The following is a 16,701-nucleotide window of genomic DNA, read 5'->3' on the forward strand; positions in this document are numbered from 1 at the left end:
TTTATTTAAGTACATTACTTACTTTTGTACTCTACTTTCCATATCTGGTCTTCTGTATGTAATTTCTCTGTAATTTAGATAACTACCATACTAAGAGTAACACAGCATTCTTTTTGTGCTAGTTCCAAGCCACTCACTGCACTCTGTTGGAAGCTTTGAATTTCCTTTGCCAAAAAGAAACTGCAAATAGTCGTCTACTACTGCATAATTTCTGCAAGGTATTTGTTGACAAGACACTACATATGTTCTGTTGTGATAGTTTTCCGCCGCTCAGTGCCACAGAACACTTGTAAGATGACATTCACCGTGCACTTGAGTCGCGGCGTCCTGCTGTGAACAAACACAAAGCAGCAAAGCCCCGCCGCGTTTGAGGCCACACCTTGTCCTCGTGTACATCATCCCACTATTGTCCCGGGACGTCCTCTGAGACCAGCGTCAAAGGTCTGAGCGTGCAAATGGGAACGTCTTTGTCCTGCCCCAGTGAACAAAGATACCATATAATCTGTCGCCCGTGGACTTGTTGTAATACATACTTTACTTTATTTTGTGTATTCTGATTGATGCTACACGCTGGGACCTTGGTGCAATTATTCCGGGTCTTATTCTTTGCCGTTGCTACCCCATACATCACCGTGTTCTTGGTGACAGGTGCATAACTTCATTTGGCGAAAGTGAAGTAGTACCGGTAATTGTATTGTGGACTGGGTGCTCTCGCAAATCACTTCATTTAAACTATTCATTTGAAATTGGAAAGTGTAACTACGCCTGTCAAAATAATTACTATATCGACTTATTATCATTCAATAAATAAAAGCTGGGAGAATATTTTTTGGGAACCAGTAATTATTGTGTGTACCTTTTCTTTGCACCTTCATTTCGTCTTGCATTCGGAATTTATCCATATTTTTGTGATACATTTTTATTATATTTTTTGGGACAACATATAAATTGAGATCTTCTGAGACAAACATGTTTTACAACAGTGTCACAATGGATGCTCATTTGCATGTTCCCTCATTATCACCTATAAATCGCCAATAAAATTCATCTTTCCTTAAAATTTAGACATAATGTATGCATGGTATTGGATTTGATAGTATTTTGGTGAGAGATCTTGTCATATTTTCCCAGAAGAACGATAATTTTTGGCATTCCAAACTAAGTGGCTAATTAATCATACTCCGTTCTTTTTTGTTGTACAAAAAGATTTGAACTGTAGAGAGTCAAATAACTTGTTTAATTCTGCAATGTATTTATTGCAGCCTATGATTTTAACAATATTATACATTTAGAAAAGGTTTTATTGATGTTTTTGTACATTAATCGTTGTAACATGGGCATAAAGTGGTTTCAATGTTATTGTTTATCGTGATATTTTCAGTAGCAATATATCAAGCTTATTATTTTTTATTGTGGCAGGTCAGTAATTAGTCAAAATTGAAAACTAAAATTGCAGACGCCACGGTTAATTTGTCTATTGTCAATGAAAATACAGGGTTCAAAAGGTCACAGAACACTGTCTGTTTGGTCATTTACCATTCAAACAGATATTTCTTCACAAAAAGTAATGGATGAACATATCGCCAAAGGGTCTGAAGCCATTTAGGACTAGGTCAATACCTCACCTTAGCATCTCATCAGGCTGAACATTTGCAGTTGATTATTTCAGAGTAATTCCCTCCTAAGAAAGTCATATGAGCTCGGTGAGAAAATGTGAACACACGTCTTAATTGCTTCTTTGTTGTCCTCGCATTTGGTTAATAATGAAATCTGCTGCCAATAAATCTCACAATCAGCGTGTTGAGGATGGCAGCGGAGTAGTCATTACGGCTCATGGAGATTTTAATCATACACTACACCATTTCTGACTGATGTGTGTGCACTAGCAGACACACACATGCATTGCTGTTTGTAATGCATCTTCATAATTAGTCTCACAATTATAAGGCAATAAACTGCGGCACACGGGGGAGACTGATCCATCTCCGGGAATCTGCAATTACCCAGCAAAGACGCGCTCTCGTGACGAATGTTTGCTTTGCGCCTCTGGTTGAAATCCACAACAGATATTTAGTCATGAGTAACAATTTAAGTGGGGCTTGTTTTAACAGAATTCAATTAGATACATTTTGAGTCCAGTCATTCGTCACAGAGACAACGGTTACTGAAAATACTAAAGAAATCAAGTAATGTGATAAATTATAGAAGTCCTGTAAGTTCTGTGTAAGTTTAATAGCAACTCTCAAAATAGAGACATGCGCAACCAAATAATGACAAACATAAACACATCTAATCTGATTGTCCACTAAAAGCTCAATTTAAAATGTTTTGACCCAACTTATTTTTTATATGGTTCTTCTTTGAAACTAAACATGAATTTCCCCAAAAACGTTTTATTGATCTGTATTTTTTTGGCCCTACCACAACTTAATTCAGTCTTAGAACCTAGTATCATGTATGTTATTTATTGAGGTTATAATAAAACAGAATTTTAAAGTTGCAATATAAAGCTCATAATAATGTGGGCCAAATCACCAGGAAGTCTTGAGAGCAACATTTGGCCGCAGCGTCGTAGTTTACACCCCTGATATATATATATTTTAATATTTAATAATCCCATGGTCTCATATAGTGCTTTGCAAGTCTTTGTACCTCCCACATCTTTATCCTGTTAGGTCATTTGGGATTGTTGAGTCAAGTCAGTACTGTGGCGAAGGCAGACAAACCACTGAGCGAGTCCAAATGGGCTTTCCCTCCATTAGAACCGAGCAACACATTATCGGCAGCTATCATCTTCAGCCTGCAGGGCCAGACTCTTCCACCTCGCTCTAAGTCTTATATACGCCAGACTAACATGCTCAAGCTATAGGATCGAAGCACTGAGTCGTCGTCGCTATAATACTGCCATTTATGTTCCTTTGATTAAGTCGGCTGGATGTCCACTTTGCCTCTGTGCGCACCTGCAAAGCCTGATGGGATTCTTACCTACAGGAGGTAACATAGAAAAGGTTCAATTGGACATTTGCCGTAAAGTAAATAACCCTGACTTTTATAAATGCACCTAGTCTCAACTTTTTTTCTTCTTGAGCACAGCAGGGAAATAATAACAACTTTATTACACACTGGCTCGTACGGCACAAAATGTCACACGGTGCATAACCTTTTCTCTACAGCAGAGAGACCTTTTTCCACATTCAGCCTCGCCGCTCACAATCAAAACCATGCCAGATACAAGTCAAACACATATGGTTTATTCATAGTCCCAGAAAATACTCAAACGGGAGGCCCCAAGAGCACACAGGAGGTCAGGCCAAGGTCTGAGGACGTAAACAATGAGATTCACACTGTTCATAGTTGACAGCGTTTTGCTCACTTTGACTTTCCTGTTATTAAAAAAAAAAAAGTTTTATAGTGATTAATAAACAATACACAATTGATGTTTTGAAATATCGCAAAACAATATTGTTTTGTATCATTGAACACAGATTGGACTTACACTGAGAAACTGTAACATTTGTAAAAGTTGGCATAACTGCTGCGATATACACTACTCATTCAGAAAGGAGAAAACAGAAACGTGGTCCCCTCGGAGGAGTTGAAGGAAGTGTCTGGGGAGAGGAAATCTGGGAGTCCCTGCTTAGACTGCTGCCCCCGCGACCCGGCCCCGGATAAGCAGAAGAAGATGGATGGTCACCTTTTATCATAAAAACGAGAACAAAACCAAAAAAATGGCTTCCTAGTTTTTACATCGTATTCACTGAGACAGAAGCATGGATGAAATTAAAATTAAAGGAGAACCTGAATGTTGATAAGGTCCCATTTGATTCAGTGCGATGTGAAGGGAGATGTTTGAAAGAGAGCACTGGAAGGTTAGACTCTGCCTCCACTAATTGCACAAAAGGAGACTCTCTGGGGATTGGAGTGTAGCTCCAGGTGCAGCGGGCTCCATACCAAATCACTGACACTGTCACTCTTACACCCAATCATTTATGTAGCCATTTGTGTTATTGAGCAATGGTGTGTTAAAAGAGAGCTTAGCTGTTTTGTGGATAACATTAAACACATAAAGTATCACGTCTGTGTATATCCAGCAGGCATATAAACTGTACTTCAATGGATATCCCAAAACAGCAGCTCATCTGTTGGATCAGATTGTTGTTTTCGGCTGTTTTCTGGCTCTCGCTTGGACCTACAGAAGCTTGTTGATTGATACAGACTACTGCAGACATAATTCCAATTCAATTAATCAACACAATCTGCCCTTTGTTTAACTTTTTTCCTTGCACCTACACATCACCAATGCAGACAAAAGTGCCATGTCCATTCCATCCATCAACAGCCACTACACCTGGTCACTAAATGTCTATTTCACTTACAAATACACAAAGATGCCACCATGTATTTCTGTAAAGTACTTAAAAGTCATTTGTACTACTCCATTTGAACCCTGATTTGACCACGCACTGCCAGGCCTTGTCAGTGCGAGTGCAGATGCAGAAGAGGAAATCCTGATGAGATATATGATGGGCGCTTTTGAATCAGCACGCCATAAATAATTGAACCGACAAACAGGTCAGGGCGCTCGAGGGCAGCAAATCCTCAGTCAAGTCTTGCTCTCTCCCTGCCGACTATTGTCTGTGACGTGAGCTACTCTGGCTTCCATGTCACAACTCTTGCCTTTCATACTTTCAATTTCATCTATGCATTATTGGCCAGGAAAACGGCGTGAGTTTTACTCAAGCTATTGTGAAGGCAACTCACTATTGTCCGGCCTCTTTCGAAAGTCACACAAACTCCAGTGCAATGAATGCTTCAGCGCAAGAATAGGACGTGATTCTTTCCTCAAGGACCCTCATCACCAGTGTGAGAAGTCCCACTCTCTCTACAGAGCCATCAAATCAGGAACCATTTTTAGAGGAGCTTTTACAATGGCTTGTGACTTCAGCCAACCAAACCCGCGACATTTTCTCTCTCCTGGCTTATCCAAAAAATAGTCAGTGTCTCTCCAAATAATTACTGATATAAATACAAATAGCCGTATCTGACCATAGTCTGTTGTGTTGCTCTTGTACTGTAACGTTAGTGGGTTGCTACTTATTTTATGCATCGTAAAGCCTGGAATTGTGAAATGGAACAATTTGTTGAAGTGTTAATTTTTAAAGGTACACTATGTCTCCATTAACACCACACCAACAGGCTAAGTTACAGGTAAAGATGGCAAGATAATTTGGTTAATCGATAATCATGATTGTTTAGGTCACAGTGTAATCGTACGAACAAAAGAATTATAATTGTAACGATGGCCATTTTAGAAGCAAAATACACCTAAACATAAAGTACTTTTCATCTAGCTGTTTTTGTCACATTTACTTATTTTTTGATTCAGACAGTTCAATTTCATAAAGTTGGTCACAAATTAGCTTGATTTTTTTTATAGCAGAAAAAGAAATTGCCATAAAAAAAGTTTCCGTTATTATTATTATTTTTCTCTCCCAAACAAACCCAATTTTAACACCCTGAACGTTAACGAAAAGTCAAAAAATGTTCACCCAAAATTCAGGATCGGTGAAAAAATTGTTTTGTGTTGGTCGAGATTTCACACAGTCTCAGTAATAATCATGAATAATCGTTACATCCCTAGTTACAGGTCAGATCGGTGGAGGGGTGACCCTGCTCACAGTAAAAACGAACGATTTGTAATGTTTAAATGCACAATGGAATGCGTTTCTCCTTTAATGTCAGTCGAATGTCACTTAAGCTGTTTATTCACCTCGAATTTTGGAAAAAGCAAATCCTGTTTTTCCAGCTGCATTCGTGGAATTCAAATTAAAATACTTTTTTTTCGTGTGTTTTTCGTCGTTTTTTGTGTCATGCATCAAATAGCACAGAACTCGAACGGAGCGCAAAGTCATATATCAATTATTAACCAGGACGGAAAGCTGGATGTGAAGCAAGTTAAGGTTTATTTGCTGTGTTCCAGACCAATTATAAGTGCTGAATATTTAGTGTAAGTAATTTAAAAGTTTCCTGGGGTTCTAAATTACAGCAAATGAGCTGCCTCACACATAATTGTTAACATGATTCAGGTGAATGAACAAAGGGAAAACACAATCTTCGGTCTCTTGATGATGTAGGAGGAAACAAATGAATATGTTAGAAGTTATGTTAGAATTCATACGGTGTACTTTACTGCATGCTCCAGTGGTGAAGGAAACGTTTAACAAGTTAATGAAATACTGATATAACCGACTTTACTGCCTTATGTTGATTTATTACAGCGACATACTCATTTGGCATCGTTTCAAGTGAAGTTGCATCCTGTATAATTGTGGAGGAAATGTTAAATGTATAGCTAGATTACTTATTAGAAAGTACATACGTCTCGACATTTTATTAACGTTGATTCAGCTCATTTCAGCACGACACAGCACAGCAATTTGCTTTTTAAACTTTTTTGCGTTAACGTTTTGTCCATTTTTTTATGTTTGTTTTGTTTTTAATGTCTCGCGTGCACGCTGAGCTCAGTGTACGTGTTTTACCAATGTGTCAAAAAACGAAACTAAACTTTGACAGATAGAAGAGTGTTTGGTAACAGTTTATAATTACTACACTTTGAGCTAGATAACTCACAGGAACAAGGAGTTTATTAAGAATGATTCAGGCTTAGTAACTTCCTAATAATACCTTTACTTACCCCTTAGCAAGCCTGAATCATTCTTAATAAACTATAATTAATTGGTCATGCTTTATCACACCTAATTAAGTTGTAGTTCTTATATAAAGTGGTACTGAATGTTTTTGAATGAATGAATACAAAATCTAAGCCAATTTGATGGTAAAAGTGGTAAGAACATTACTTTTTGATCCTGTTTGTTGTTTATCCTATTCTGTAGTTTTAATAATAGTTGTAACATTTCCCTATTTAAGTTGTAGATTAGTATTTTCTTTGAAGTATCACAGGCCTCATCTTCAGGCTAATGTTTGCCCCACTCTGATTTAAATCTCAAGCTCGAGCCCACCCAGTTCCCTGAAGGCCTCATAGATAAGATCCACTAGTCCAGGCAAAGTTTTAGCATTTTAACATTTTATAAACATAGGAGAGTTTTCTTTCCCCAACTGGCTTGTCCCCAACTTTGACAACATTGCCAGTTTAGCCTGAAGCAAACTGGCAATATTCCAGCTCTCCAAAGGAAATGTGACTGGAGCGTTGAACAAGCCAAGGTTTCAAAATAAGAGCTCTCATCACATTTTCACCATTTTAGTTGAAGTGTGTGTTGAATTTTAGATTAAGAACATGTTATTAAGCTTTATTATAGCTGTGCAGAGTAGAGGCCCCTGGGCAAATGCATGTAAAATTGATTCGATTTTGTGTGCCATGGGAAAAAGATTACCTTGGAGAGCAAAAACATGGAATACAGGCCTTGTGCTGTTCATGAACACTGTGCAGGTGGAACATACACTTCTGTACTATATTATCATTTGAGACAAGGTTTATAGATGTCAGTGTTTTGCAGATAAAATGGCTGAATCCCCACAATTGATTTTGGTGAAGTGTGATCATAAACCTAAATACCCCAATCATAAATGACCTTTTAAATTTAATTTCTGATTTTTTCTTTATCTTGGTGCTCTCTGTGCTTTGAAACACATTGACTTGGAATAGTTTTTTTTTTTTTAAACTTGGACTGTGACTTGGATTTAAAACCTTGTGCCTCCACACTCCTATGTTCAACATTCCCATCATGCTCAGCTAACCTCTGTATGTTTCCCAAAATGCTGCATGGATTTAGTTGGCTTTTAAAAAATATATTCTATCATAAATATGCATGCATTTTCCATACTCTTTGATACTCAATGCTATCGTGGCAGCTTTTCAGTTTGGTCTCAGCTCAGATGATCCATACTCGGGGCGGGTGAGAGCGTAGTCCTTCCTGCAATTTTAATTACTTATTTACTATATCTCTACAGATCCCACCAAAGAAGACAGACACGGCCTATTCACAAAGAGGAAGCCATTTGTTTTTATGATCAAGCATCATCACATTTCAGTGTGTACAAGGATTATTTTTCATAATCAGAAGCTTATATTTATTGTAATTACATTTGTCCCCGAGGTTAGTGATTAGCCCATGTTTAATTTATCTTAAGTACATCCCAACATAGGAGGAAACTTATGGTGCATATTCAGGAATTGTGGTGCCATGAAACGTATACATTCAGATTATAACAGCACTTTAGAGCCCGTGGATATAATGTGGTTTATCTATAAAGAGAGAGAAGTGACAATGTTATGTTTGTATCTCGTCACTGAAGCCAAAACCTTTTGTTAGTGTTGCAAAACACACACAAACACTACGAACGCAGAAAGGTCAGCAGTGAACACTCGAGGCCTGCAGCTGAACTAAAGGAAATGTCTTTTCATGACACTACACAGGTGCAAACCCGAGGTCTATCGCCATTAAAACTCAAACTTGGTTGTGTAGATTTAAGAGCCTGCTGCTCTTTTGCAAAGGCAATACTTTGGATAAAACAGACACCAACATGTGAGCTGAACATGTAGACATTTTAATAAAACACAATTTCCTTGCTGGTCAAATATATATTTATTTAGAATATCTTCATACAAACATCTTTATCCAAAAATAAACTGCTGATTTGGGTGAATCATTAATAAAAGTGCACAGTAACAGGTGGGTCCACGCAAAAGTGGAATGAGTAAAGCTGATTTGAAACAGAGCAAAAAGGTTCATATGGCAAACATTGTCACTAGGAAGGACACCTGAGTCATTAGGAGCAACAGTCACAAATACTTTACGACAAGATCGCTCCTTGTGCAAAGATTTCAGGTTCAAATATGACTGGGGGTCTGACGACTTCACGTGCTGTTGGATTGAGAGGAGGTCCAGAGTCAAGGATAAGAAGAAATCACAGTTGCGGGCTGTGCCTCATTACCTTACAATGAAAAGGTACAAATTGCAGGTCATTTATATATAATTATGAAGAAATTATGTTTTCAAATTAATCGCCAGGTTTAACTCGAACTCTCACTCACCCCTTTATTATGGAAATTTGTTTCATATAAATAATTTCAAGGAGATTTAAATTAAGATATTACTTTACAACTTTTTTCTGGAGAGGAGTCACCTGTCTGTCTACATGGAGATTATGGCTTTACAAGGAAATGTCCACAGTACAGCTTTAGGCCATCTCTATGGAAACAAGTGACAGGCCAAGAGTGCGTCAAATTGTACTTGAAAGTGCGTACCATGAAAGAAGAATTTCACAACTGCAATTTTTTTTATAAATACCTGTGCAGCACTCCTGTACGCACGTCCCTCTTCCTAAATCCCACATTACATCTGTGCTGCGCCAATTCCTCACGAGTTTCCACAAGCTTTAGTGTGCTTGGAAGTCCGCACATTTTGGATCAAGATTTTTTTTAATAGATCACACTCCTTGCGATCCAGATCTGTGGAGAGGCGTGCGTCTCTAGTAAGAAAGCAAGTTTTTCAATACATTTGAGCAATTAAAACACCTAATTGAACAAAAGCATGTTAGATAAGTTTAATACCCTACTGTGGAATATTCTAGGCAAAGCAATAGCGACTCCATGGTAGCAGACACCTCACCAGAAAGGTTACATAGTGCTTCTTTAAAGATCCCAAATTTACACGGTTGCTTTAACCAACGTGCACTGCTTTGGTTGGATTGGCCTTTCCACTTACAATTCTGACCGTGACACCGACTGACCCCACGGGGCCCATTTAGGAGGCAAACAGTGACACGCGCTGCATTCACAGACCCTCACAAGGCTTCTCATTGGTCACTATTAGAATCTGGCAGAGGAACCGTGTCCAAAATATGAAAGAAAGACGTGTGCAAGGAGAAGAGATGCTCCCTCAGTCTCCAAAATGCCCGTCTTTGATGTCGTGCGTTGCGTTCAGGTGACTGGCGAGCTCCTGCATCACAGCGTCTCTGCCAATCTGATCATTCCTCCTCTTCTCCATCACCACGTCCTCCAGGCTCTGGAACTCCAGCACGTGGCTCTTTTTGTCCGAAAACAGTAACTTTAGCTTGTACGGCTGCTTGCCAATCCTGATCTCGCCCCCGATCTTGAACTCGCGTTTCCCAAAGCGGCACCAGGCTGCGAAGCACTCAGAGTTCCTCCAGCACAGCTCCGTGTCCCTGGCGCCCACGTGCTCCAAGGCGTTACGCACGGTGACTTCTGGAGGCAGCGCGCGGTACCGGTACAGTCCGTTCACGATCCTGCCCGGCTTGCCCTGGCTCACGTCCGTCAGGAAGCTGTTCTTGATCTCCGCCCGGTGCAAATGGACCACCTGGAAGTCCCCCACGTACACGGCCCAGTGCGGGTACTGTCCGGCGGTGACGAACTCCAGCAGGTCGCCCGCTCTGCACTTGTTGAGCAGGCTCTCCGCGGAGCACGTGGCGTCCCCGCGCTGCCTCTCGTACAAACAATCGTCTCTGTAGAAGACCGCGCACTCCAGCTCGTCCCCGGGGTCAAAGGGCTTCTCCTCGTGGCTCACGCGGGCACTCTCAGAGGAGAAGTTGTCGAAACGCTCGTCCTGGTCGTCGTCGTCGTCGTTCGAGAAAATGTAAGAAACGCCGATTCGTGGTCCGTCCTCGCCCGGATCAAAGCCATTCGGGTCCGCGGTGGGCACCTCCGCGTAATTGAGATGAGTGAGCTTCTCCACCTGGTTCCCCATAAAGGTTTAAGTGGATTACTAGACACACGAGCCAAACAGAAACAGGATCCACCTGTTCAGCGCGACGACGTCTGCGCGTCTCAACTAAATCCAAAGCGGCAGCAAGTGCACCAATAATCCATATCCACCAGCATATGTCCAAGAAATGCTGCCACTCGACCTGGCAGGAAGAAAACAAACAGACGCTTTACAAAAAGACAGCTTGAAACAAAGTCGGACTACTTTATATTCCAAACAGGTGCGACCTGACACACCTGTTAGCTCAGCTTCAGGGACATGTTCTCCAGTTTACATTGTATTTGATTTGGCTACAAAGCATATCTGTCGCGTTTCAGAAGGACTACTTGGCAAAGAGAAAAGTGCTCACCTGTGCGTCTACATGCGGGACAAACTCTGCCGTCAGCTGCGCGGTTCCGGTGCGCCTGGCCGCCGGTGCAGGATGTGGTCGGCTCTGCTCTGTCTGACTGAGTGTGAACCACAGAGAGACTCAGGCCGACACAACCGCTGCGGGAGGCGCCCCACTTAAAGAGACAGCACAACCTTTACCCCGTGCGACTGTTCACACACTTCTGCTGCGACTTATATCTGTGTATTTTGTTCAGCGTCTGCAGCCATACACACATTATTAAGTATTCGGAAGACTTTAATTTGATTTGCTAATTTAATGACATCTTTCAAACCATTGTTAAAAAGAATACGCAGGCAAATATGTATGCACTGAATGGGTGCTGAACATGAAATTGGCAGCTGAGAATACCTCAACAAAAAATTAAGCACAGACAAACAATTGAGCCATGTATTAGTCAAATAGAGCTTGCAATTAGAACTGTCTTATGTGTTTGTACATGCACAGTGTATTTGATGCTACAGAAGCTGTACATGTTACAGACCACAGCAACCACATTGAACCAGTAATTCAAATAGAAATACTCTGCACTTTTGCACAGCAACAGTGTCTGCACTTTCACAATATGGCTCATAACGCAGGGAGCTTTAGTGAAACTAAAAGGTTTTGGTGCCAAACTGTTTCTAACCATGACACCTGGGCCTAGTATTTAGTGCCAGTCTCATCTCTACAGGCCCTGAGCTCTGCAGCCATCTCTGCTCTGGCCAGCTGGAGTGGGGTGTCAGAGACTTGTCCAAAAGTCAACCATAAACAAGCCAGATCCTGTAATTAACTATGTCTTAGAAAGCCATCGCACCACTTTAGGAGCATTTCATGAGGTAGTGAGATGAGTGAGAATTCTAGATCAAACATTTGGCAAAAAACAAACATCAATGGAACTTTTTTATTATTTATCTAGCTCTATGTCCATGTTATTGTTATTTCCGTTCATAGAATGGATCATAACACGCATAAACTAAGGAAATTATGTAATATTTCTAACAGTTTCACATTTTTACATTTGCCTTCACATAATATCATCCCTTTGTTGTGAAATTACCTGCGACAAAACGTGAAATGCATGGTAAATAAGGTTAGACTGGAGCAAAGTAATTCAAAATGAAGCAGAGTGAATATATAATCAAGTCAGCACATACGTACCAAGATCATTTGTTGTGTTAATATGTTCAGTGAGAGCTGCATATTGCATTCTAAGGAGGAAAGGAGCAATAAGACATTTGACAAATGCCTAATACTCGGTTATTAAAAGATTAGCTTCAGCTACTTTTATCTCAACACAGCTTTTGTTTGTTTCTCTTTTCAAACAAAGGCCTCTCACAGAGGCAGGGGCAGGAAGGAAGGGGAGATTTAATCACTCAAGTGCATTCCAGTAGATGCTCTCAAATGAGTGTTCAGACTTTTTCTCAGCTGGATCTGGTTCAGTTGCTGGTCCTTGTGAATAAAGCGGGTTCAGACTTTTGCAATAGCTTAGTTTATTGAACAGAGAAATACCTACATGTTAGGCCATTTGAGAGTTAGTGCCGCCACTGTAGAAAGGCTCCCTCTTGTGGTTGTGTTAACACACAACAGTCTATTTTGAACAAATATTTCCCTTTAAATTAAATGAATGAAAAATATCGACAATGGTTTTGATCCATAACAAAATGTTAAAATGAACAAACTAGATTATTATTATTATTTAAACTTGAACACAGATGATCCACCTGCAAACAATATTTTCACATTCATTACAACTGTACACCCAGGAGTCCAGGACCATGTTACTATTAAATAATTACCAATAACTAATTGTGCCAGCAGAAATGTTGAGAGCATTAGATCTTGCGGCTTCTCTTTTGGGTTTGAATCTTTCTTCTGAGCACTTGGTCTGGAACAAGGTCTGACTCCTTCACATCTGAGTTAACACAGCCCACCACAGGACACCTAAATGTGTGAAAAGACAAATTGTTAGATTTTATGTAGATACTGTAGATAAATGTTAATGTTTGCCAGTTTGATCACTGAACACAGATTTAAGTGGTGAAAGTAAAAGCCCAACAGAGCAATAATGATCAGTTACTGATACTATCAACTAAAGATGGCATTACCTGAACATATGCTCTACTGTGCTATATTTATTTAGACTGTCAGGCTTAGAGCCAGTGTTGTCACAATACTACATTCTGACACAAAGGAAAAAGCTTGTTATTCTGTAAAACCACCATGAAAATTAAGAACACTTTTTAAAAATAAAATGAGTGTGATTACTGTGGTTCTGATATAGATCAAGACCATACAAAGTGTGACGGAAAGGAATACATTTTGATGTGATTTTTGTTTTTGTAGGTATTGATACCTTTCCAAAGTAGTATCTTGTTTTCTTATTGGTTTTAGTATTGATTAGTATCTGGGTAAATTTATTTCACAATCCTACAAAAATGTTTTCAAATGAATGAAAATAAATAACAACAATGTGTCTTGAAATACAATTAATAAAAGAGTGCCAGAAACTCTGCTTGATTTTCTCTGATCACACAATTGAATTGTCTGACAATTCACTGTCAAATATGATTATAATAATATGAACTACATAAATTCCCTGGTAGTAGTTGTGGGTCTTACCGGCATTTTTTGGATTGGGAATGTCTGTTTCTGATGAGGTTGACAATAGCGTCTTCATCATAGTGGTGGGTACACTTCTTATTCTTGACAGGATTGACCATCTCAACCTAAAGTAGAGTCAAGTTTTATTAATATTAATAACAGGTAGGGATTCAACATAATTATTCAGTATGCAGAAACTGCTTGCCGTTGTGAGAGGGCAGGTGAAGTTTGTTTGACTTTGTGTCACAGCAATGTCCTCATCGAGCTCCTCTAGGTTTCCTGCCGACTCTTGACCACCTCGAGACACATTATACATTTGGACATTACCATCTTTAAAATGCATAACAACTCATTTAAAATAAAGCAAATCATGCATTAAATTACTGTTTTCTTATTCAAGATGGAGAGCAATTTGCACAAACATTGCTCACATAAGTCTATACATAAAGCAAAACTTTATGCAGACAAATGTTTTAGCCGAACTGTGACAACTGAGCTTAAAGGTCATCCACCGCTCCAGGAACTGAAAAAGTGAATTTGATGCTACAAAAGAAATCTGTATTTTACACCAAAAAACATTCATTTCAAAAAAATAAATCAGGGTAGTTTAGGAAGGCAACTGAGAATAATAATTATCATATTCACACACCATTGAAAACATACTTATTTTATACACAAACACTTTGTCCTTTATGTTTGAACACAATGTAAACTTCAAAATAACAGTTTGAAACAGATCAGTGTGAGGATGCCAAACAACTTTCTCCAGCTGAACTCAGACAAGACTGAAAGTGAGATCATCATCTTTGGCCCAAGAAACAAAGACAAAGTGTTTGCAGTCACCTCCAGAGTCTAAAACCAACAAACCAAGTTTGAAATCTGGGGGTAATAATGGACTCAGACTTGAACTTTAACAGTCACGTCACATCAATAACATCAGCAGCTTTTTACCATCTAAAAACATTGCTAAACCAGATTTGGAGAGACTTATCCAAGTGTTTGTCTCCAGTAGATTAGACTACTGTAACGGCCTGCTCACTGGCCTCTCCAAACGAGTTGTAAAACAGCTGCAGTACATCCAGAACGCTGCTGCTCGGGTCCTGACTAGAACCAGGAAGTACAATCACATTAGTCCTGTTCTCAGGTCTCTGCACTGGCTCCTGTGGCTCAGAGAAGAGACTTTAAAGCAGCTCTGCTTGTGTACAAGTCTCTCCATGGCCTAGCACCAAAGTACATCTCAGACATGTTAGTGCGATATGAACCATCTCGGACTCTGAGGACCTCAGGGACCGGCCTCCTGCTGGTGCCCAGAGTCCTTCAGTCTTCATGAAGCTGTGATACAGGCCTCTACTCTGACAATGTTGAAATCTAAGCTGAAAACTGTTTTGTTTAGCTGTGCATATGACTGAAAGGATTTGAATTGCTTTTTTATGATTTGAATGCATTTCTTCCTGTTGTGTGAAGCACTTTGAATTGCTCTTGTGTAAGAATTGTGCTCTACAAGTAAACTTGGCTTGCCTAAAAAGTATATTCCAACTTTAATTTAGTGAGTCCACTAATCAAAACATTTCATCCTTACAAATTTAGGTTGATAAAGTAAAGATTAAGTTTCACTACAGTCTCTGGAGAGAAATTTATCCTGTGCTTTTGACCCATCATCCTTCATATTCCTATCCAGAGAGATATCCAGAGTTTCAGCTTCCTGTTTATAAGGGCTATTTTGAGGACCTTTGCCCATTCAAAAGATGCAATATTTGTTTTAATCATAATTTTCCATGACAACACCATGCATAGAGGATTTGGTTGTTGTGCATGATGTGATACTTCTTCAGAACCAACCTTGGTCTGGACAGTTCTTGATGCTGTCTTTGAAGGCAATGACTTTCTGATGACTGTGCAGCTCAGCATCTGAAAGTTGGGACAGCTTCATCTCAAACTGTTTCTTCACCCTTTCAGACAAAGAGAACATGGCCTCTGGCTGCTGGGACGTCTGCTACAAAAGACAAATGTAGATTTATTTGAAAGACCGACGTGCTTTTTGTGATGTGAATGTGCTGTAATGCGTCTCACATCAGAAGTGATTTGCTGCACAATATCTACAAAGTGGTTAATGTCTCTGTCCAGCTTAGCACACTCAAGCATCATGTCCTCCAGCTCCTTAAGGCTGTCGTTTCCCTCTGCGTCACCTGCAACACAGTTTGATTAACACCAGTAACCATTATTTCAGTTGTTGACCAGTCAGCGATCATTATTTTTTGATTAGTTGACTGTTCAAAAAAATATTTGAGATTGAGTATATTTGAGATGTTGACAATGTATTTTAGCCAAATAAATGTTGACATTTGGTGACTGTGGGCTCCTAGATAGATCATATTTACAAATAGTGTAGTTTTGGTAAAGATAAATAAATTGTGTACTCTTTTTTGAAATGTTGATCTACATTTTTTTCTAAAAGGTCGTTTGGCATGTGTTTTAGTCTGTATTCAACGGTATGCAAGGAACTTTTCCCCGTTCAAAAGATATATTTTGTTTTAAATATCGTTTTTCACTATAGCAAACGTCGTACTCTCATCTTTCTGTGCATTATCTCAGAGAAACAGGACACTACATCATTATGACACCTCAATAAAGTACAGCATAGTAACATTAGGTTGGTTTTACCCTGAGTTTCAACCAGGTCCATCGCCACATCTGTCACAATGTCCATCCCCGTCTTTATGTCATTTTGACACGACCTCAGACTCGACAGTGTTCCGTGAACAGCATTTAGAGACATTGCACTGAAATAATATTAATACAATGCAATGTTGTCAAAAGATCGCTGGGCAGATTCAAGTAATGTTAAAGTATAACTTATAACTAACGTTATACATGGCTAACGTAAATTACCTCAAGTTCCAATATTTCTAATTCTCTAAATCTAATATATCCGGATTTGCGCAAGTTTAAACGCTAAAAAATGCAACAAACTGTTAAGATTCACCCGCT

General features: G+C 39.4%; 2 protein-coding genes across 2 annotated transcripts; both read right to left on the minus strand.

Annotated features, from left to right (window-relative positions):
• Positions 1 to 8,579: 8,579 nt before the first annotated feature.
• LOC140373936 (protein LRATD2-like) lies at positions 8,580 to 10,894 on the minus strand. The gene is made up of 2 exons (XM_072460684.1): positions 9,786 to 10,894; positions 8,580 to 9,745 (listed from the first exon to the last, which is right to left on the minus strand). Exon 1 carries the CDS (start codon positions 10,722 to 10,724, stop codon positions 9,900 to 9,902), a length of 825 nt encoding a protein of 274 aa, XP_072316785.1. The 5' UTR covers positions 10,725 to 10,894; the 3' UTR covers positions 8,580 to 9,745; positions 9,786 to 9,899.
• Positions 10,895 to 12,626: 1,732 nt separating this feature from the next.
• Positions 12,627 to 16,694, minus strand: nsmce2 (NSE2 (MMS21) homolog, SMC5-SMC6 complex SUMO ligase). The gene is made up of 8 exons (XM_072460100.1): positions 16,603 to 16,694; positions 16,375 to 16,493; positions 15,784 to 15,899; positions 15,553 to 15,706; positions 13,919 to 14,010; positions 13,732 to 13,838; positions 12,909 to 13,053; positions 12,627 to 12,833 (listed from the first exon to the last, which is right to left on the minus strand). Exons 2-7 carry the CDS (start codon positions 16,487 to 16,489, stop codon positions 12,945 to 12,947), a joined length of 693 nt encoding a protein of 230 aa, XP_072316201.1. The 5' UTR covers positions 16,490 to 16,493; positions 16,603 to 16,694; the 3' UTR covers positions 12,627 to 12,833; positions 12,909 to 12,944.
• Positions 16,695 to 16,701: the final 7 nt, after the last annotated feature.

This window comes from Eucyclogobius newberryi, unplaced genomic scaffold (genome assembly GCF_026437365.1).
Source record: "Eucyclogobius newberryi isolate DKJ021-1_F unplaced genomic scaffold, fEucNew1.0.hap1 SCAF_3, whole genome shotgun sequence".
Lineage (NCBI taxonomy): Eukaryota > Metazoa > Chordata > Actinopteri > Gobiiformes > Gobiidae > Eucyclogobius > Eucyclogobius newberryi.